This window comes from Entamoeba nuttalli (assembly GCF_000257125.1).
Source record: "Entamoeba nuttalli P19 unplaced genomic scaffold asmbl_5410, whole genome shotgun sequence".
Classification (NCBI taxonomy): Eukaryota; Evosea; order Mastigamoebida; family Endamoebidae; genus Entamoeba; species Entamoeba nuttalli.
In genome coordinates, this window is record NW_008577434.1 from 1 (window position 1) to 6,274 (window position 6,274).

The following is a 6,274-nucleotide window of genomic DNA, read 5'->3' on the forward strand; positions in this document are numbered from 1 at the left end:
AGACGATGATGATGAATTTGAATTAGAAGATGATGAAGAAGACGATGATGACGAATAAATCCTTAAATAATTGAGTGCTTATATTCAAAATCTATTTGTTAACTAAAAAATAAAAAGTATTATTCTAAATTATTAATTATCAAACCATTGAAGTAATATAAGCCTTGAAGGTTTAAATAGTACATTATTATAGTTATCATATGTTCCATCAGCAAGCATTTGATTTGACTTATAACAACACTCGAAACCTCTTCTTATAATACCACTTCGTTCATTGTTTAAAGGGAAACTAAGACCAAATGCGAATAAAACACAATAAAAATTAGGCAATGAACTGTCATGTTCACTCCAAAGATAGAGGCTCCAGTCAGTGTTTATTCTCTCATGCTTAGAATACTTACAAACCTCGTTATTAATTTTAAAAACAAAATAGTTGTTATCATTAACCCATTCATTATCATTATCTTCTTGTGGAAGTGTGGTTGGATGAAAACTACCAAAGACTTCCCCACTGGATGTGATGACCAATCCCATAACATTATTCCTTCCATAAATAACTCGCTGAAATGACCTTCTATCAAACGGCATTTCGTCTGAGTCGTAGAGAATGAAATAATTACTAAGACCTGTCCATTCTCTTAAATTTCTTAACTTTGTTTCTTGTTTCATTTCTTGTTGTTCACTCTTCATTGATTATATTCAAATATTTCTGAAGTTAGTAAACTATCTCACTCTTCTCTTGAGGATGATATTCGTTTTTTCTCTTTCTAAAGGACATTAGTTGTATTTCTGTGAATGTTTTTTTATCTCAGTTTTGATATGTCAGAGTCAATTAAGATTAGATTATTTTTCTCTTTGTGATAAAAAATTTTTATAAGTAACTCATAATTTTATGAAACTAATTTTACAAAATTTAATTGTCCACAAAAAATTGGTAATTATCCTGAATTTATTATTAAACAAAAATTAGCAACTTGAGTTGATTGAGGGGGAAATAATGTCATTATAGAGTATAATATTTTTATCGCTCCAAAAATATGATTTGAAAATAGACAAAGAATAAATTAATGACGCTCTTCTTTTCCTTAAATATAACCAATGAATTGAATGGGACTTTGTTATAGTTTGAAGAATTAATTTTTCTGGTATTAAATAAATTCTGTTATTCTTCAATGTTATTCTTTACAGCTTTGTTTTATTTAAACATCGCCTTTTTTATTAGAAATAACTACATCATAAATAAAAAAATTAAGAGAGTAAGACAAGAAACTATTTATAGAGGAAAAGCGAAAGTATCGAGTTTATTTGAACAAAACTAAAGACTGAAAGTAGTACCAATAAAGAATGAAATAACAATTACAACTTAAGGATTTAAGAAAAAAGATAAAAAAGTAACTTCAAGAAAATTATAAATATTTACAAATCATGCAAGGGACACAAGCTTTACTCCAATGGTGTAAACAAAATACGGCAGGATATAAAGATGTTAATGTCACAAATTTTCATTATTCATGGAAAAATGGATTAGCCTTTTGTGCACTTATACATTCATTTCATCCTGAGGCAATAGACTTTAATTCATTGTCAAAAGACAATATGGAAAAGAACTTGGAGCTAGCATTTTCTACAGCAGAGAAATTAGGAGTTCCAAGACTGTTAGATGTAGAAGATTTTGTATTATTGGAAAAACCAGAGCAATTTAGTATCATTACGTATCTTGGTGTGATGTATCAAATGTTTCAACTTAAGGGAGGTTCAGTTGCTGAAGAAAATAAAAGAGTTGAAGAAGAAAAGAAGAAAGAAGAAAATACCAAAAAGCCGGTTATGGCTGCTCAGCCTTATTCTTCAGCATCAAAACCTCCACCTCGTCCAATAAACAGAAACAACCAACCTTTGTCAAAAAGTAGTGGAGGTACTCAAACGACTCCAGTAATTCCAAAAAAGAAAGTTACTACTCAGGAGTTTGTTATTTTTTATTGTTTTTAATGGAAATTGTTAATATTTAATAGGCAACGACTCGAGGTTTGTGTAAAGTGCGGACAAACACTGAGTGGCAATGTCTTAGAAGCATTAGGTAAGAAGTACCATCAACAGTGTTTTGGTTGTACCACTTGTTCAAGAAAATTAGGTGCTTCATTTGTTACTGTGGATAACCAACCATATTGTGAGACTTGTGGTAAAAAGATTTGGGTCCAAAAACAAGCTAGAAAAAAGGCTGAAGAACAACAAAAACTAAGTAGTCAAGAAGAAGAAAAGAAAGTCATTGAAGCTCAAAAAGCACTCGAAGAAAAACAAAAGAAAGAAAAAGAGGAGTTTGAACGAAAACAAAAAGAAGAAAAAGAAAAAAGGGAAAAGGAGATGGCTGAGAAAAAAAGACGAGAAGATGAAAGATTAGTTGCACTTGAAAAACAAAAAAAAGAAAGAAAAGAACGTGAGGAAAAACTAAAAAGAGAAAGAGAAGAAAGATTAAAGAAGGAACAAGAAGAAAAAGATAAGAAAATACAAGAAATGAAAGAAAAGCAAGCAGTGCTATCAAAAGCTCCACCTTCGCATATTGTTTCAACAAAAACAGAACCTAAAACTGTAGCAAATTCTCAAAATAAAAATATTGGACAAGAGCCAGAGTGGAAAAGAAAACAGCGTGAGGCAGAAGAGAAAAAAAAGGAAATGCAAGATAAGTTGAAAGCAATAAAACAAAAAAGACTTGAAGAAGTAAAAAAGAAAAACCAAATTACATCAGAAAAATCTAAAACTACTAGCCTTTCTTCTAAACAAAAAGAGCCTGAAGAAATAGAAACAAAAAAACAAGAATTAGATGACCAGGCTAAAAAGATTGAAGAAGAAAAACAAAGAAAAGAAAAAGAACTTAAACTTCAACAAGAAGAAGAAAAGAAAAAGAGAGAAATTGAAAAAACTAAACAGGAAGAAGAAAAAAAGAAAAGAGATGAAGAATTTAAACAACAAAAAGAGAGAGAAGAAAATCTGAAAAGACTTGAGGAGAATGAACGAAAAACAAAAGAAGAAGAAAAGAAAAAGACTGAAGAAGAAAAAAAGGAAAAAGAAGAAAAAAAAGAACAAAACGTAAAAGAGTTTAAATCAAAACAAGTAAAAGTTGAAGAAGATAACTCTAATAATAAAGAAATAACCAGCCAACAAGAAGAAGAACAAATTAAACAAGCAAATATTTCAAAAACAAAAGATGTGAGTATTAAACAAGAAGAAAAACAAATAGAAGAAGAAAAACAAACAAAAGAAAAAGAATTATTACAACTTGAAGAAAAACAAAAGAAAGAACGAGAAGAGTTTGAACAAAAACAACTTCAAGAAAAAAACAACCTTAGAAAAACTATTAGTAAGAAAAGTAATGACATTAAAGACTTACCTTTAATAGAAATACCAAATACACAAACTCTTAAAAGAGATGACTTAACACAGTACGTATTAAGAGTTAATGTATTAATGTTAAAGTCTAATAAAGAAATTAAAAGGCCATTATTTAAATTATCATTAGAAACTAAACAGTCAAATATTCAAAGTACCCGAGTTAATAAAATTAATGATAACATTGGTAGTAGTTTATTCTTTAAAGAAATTACAAGTGTAACAAATTTAACTATTAAAGTTGTTGAAGAATCTACAAAAACAGTTTATCAAGAAATTATTGTTCCATTAAATAACTTAGAACTAAATAATGTTACTCCTGTTACCAGTCAACTTTATGACAGTCAATATCCTGCAGAATTACTTTATACACTTCAATTAATTACTTCTATTGAAGGAATGCGTCAGACAGCAATATCAGTTCAAGACCTTAGAAGTGATAAATTACAAGAAGGTGTATTTAGTTTACGTATTAATAGTATAAAAGACTTACCACCAATGAATGGAATAAAAGAAGCATATTGCGTTGTAAAAGTTGGTAAACAAAATCCAGTGCAAACAAAATCTATTATCCCAAGTGTTCCTGTATGGAATCATTTCATGGCATTTGACTGTAACCATGATGATCAGGTAAGGATTGAACTATTTGGTAGGAAGAAGTCTTTATTAAAACAAACAATAGTCCCATTCGGTCAAGTGTCAATAAGTCTAAAAGGAATAAAAGGTATTCAAGAACGATGGTTAACAATTCTTCCACAAGGAACTGAACAAGTTCAAGGTCAATTAAGTGTTTCATTATATTATCAAGACAATTCTGTTGAAATGGAAGGCGCTGATCCAACATTACTTTCTAATTTATCAACTAAATTTGAAAAACTTGCAGAAAAAACTCAAGGAGATCTTCCAGAGGGAGTTGAAATTGATCCAACCGATGTTAAGAATTGGGATGGTAAAGCTGGTTATTTGTTTATGAGGTCACAGAAAACAGGAAAGATGAAGAGAAGGTTCTTCTATTTACTTCAATTTAATAGAGAGTTAATTTATTATAAACAACAACAAGTCAGATTCAATAAACAAAGAGAAGGATCAATTAATGAGGTACCTAAAGTGATTGATTTAGCATTTGCAGAGATAAGGACTATTCCCAATTCGACTAAATTTGTTATTATTTTACCACAACGACAATATATTTTAGATGCTACTACTAGACAAGAAAAAGATAGTTGGATTAGTAGAATATCTGATGAATTAAAATCTATTAAAGAGTATGCTTCTAAAGAGATCAATATGTCATTAGAAAAACTTGGTAGAAATACTTATGAAGCTCAAAAAGGTATTATTAAGATGCTTCGTGATAAAAAATTCCAAACAGTTCATATAGAATTAAGAAGTGGATTTATTTTCATTTATGAGATGATTAAATCTTCAAACATGAAGCTTATAGATAAACTTAGCTTGTATAAATGTTATATGAGTGAATATGAGCCTGACAAATGTCCTAATTCTATTAAAATTGAAGATCAATATAAGAAGAAAGCATTTATATTCCAATTAGACTGCTTTGAAGATATGCATTTTTGGTTAAATGGCATGAAGTTCCAACAAATATTTATTGAAGAAGCTATTGACAATATAGTGCTTATCTAAATATGGCTTAAAACCGTGTTTATGAAATATTCATCTGATTTTATTTTTAATAAAAAATAAAATTAGTTTTAATGCTACTTTTTTCTAATAAACTAAATTCAATTGTTTCATTAGTTTTCTTTTCAACAGTTAATAATTGTTATTCATTTAAATTACTTCAATATTTATTAATTTGTTATAGAAACAATATTAATTATTAATTATTGTTAATTATTGTCATTGTTAGCAGATATTATTCGTTAGTTCTTCTAATACAATAAAATTTTTCCTTAAGAATTATTTAAATTTTTTTGGTACCTATCAAAAAAGACCAGAAGAAAATACCTTCTATATTAATTGAATCTGAAAAAATATTTGATAGTATTTAATGTATTTAATTATTTGTATAAAAATTGTGTTTTAACACCTAAAAAAATGAGATTTTTTAAGTACACTGACTTTAATAACTACATTATTTTTATAAAACGCTAAAGATAGTTTTTGTTTTTTCATTTCAATATAAATATTTACAACACACTCTAGTAAATCTTCTAAACTATTTTGAATAATATCTGAAAATGTAGTGAATTAATTTAGAAATAGATTAATAATTAAAATAACAAAGAATAGAAATAGAAAATTAGTAAAGTAAAAGACAAAGAATTAACCTCACTTATTCTTGCTCCTGTTTATAAAATTTACATAACAAATATATAAATAAAAATGGAGAGATATGGATATAAATAAAAAAGTACAAATATTCTAATAAACATATAGAATAGTTTTAAACTATTAGATAATGAATAAATGTAATACATTCTATATGAGGCATAGAACTTAAAATAAAAAGAAATTTTACTTATACAATTATTTAATAAATTCATTCCAATTATCAAATAGATAAAACGTGCAATAAGTGAGGGTATAATAATTATTTTATAAAGAGAAAATATATGTATTTAGATATACATCTGTAATATTATATTTATAAAATTATATAGAATTATAAAAAGGAATTGTTCTTTATTTCATTCTAATATAAACTAAAAGAAGATACTTGAAAATAAAAAAGTTATAATAATTATTTAACTAAAACTAATATATTACTCAAATAAGTTAAACAAAGTTGATTTTAGAAGAGAGTGTCAATATTATCAGATATTAAATAAAATATTTTAAAAGAAGAATGAATAAATTTTAAATAAAAAAAAGAAATTATGAATTGTTATATAAAACTAAAATAAACAGTGTGGAATATGTTTATTTA

General features: G+C 26.8%; 2 protein-coding genes across 2 annotated transcripts; one reads left to right on the forward strand and one right to left on the reverse strand.

The window, feature by feature from the left end:
* Positions 1-132: 132 nt before the first annotated feature.
* Positions 133-690, reverse strand: ENU1_129390 (hypothetical protein; the record flags this gene model as incomplete). The annotated part of the gene is made up of 1 exon (XM_008860034.1): positions 133-690. One exon carries the CDS (start codon positions 688-690, stop codon positions 133-135), a length of 558 nt encoding a protein of 185 aa, XP_008858256.1.
* A 735-nt stretch (positions 691-1,425) lies between these two features.
* ENU1_129400 (calponin homology (ch) domain containing protein) lies at positions 1,426-5,028 on the forward strand (the record flags this gene model as incomplete). The annotated part of the gene is made up of 2 exons (XM_008860035.1): positions 1,426-1,961; positions 2,010-5,028. The coding sequence occupies 2 exons, from the start codon at positions 1,426-1,428 to the stop codon at positions 5,026-5,028; spliced, it is 3,555 nt and encodes a 1,184-aa protein (XP_008858257.1).
* Positions 5,029-6,274: the final 1,246 nt, after the last annotated feature.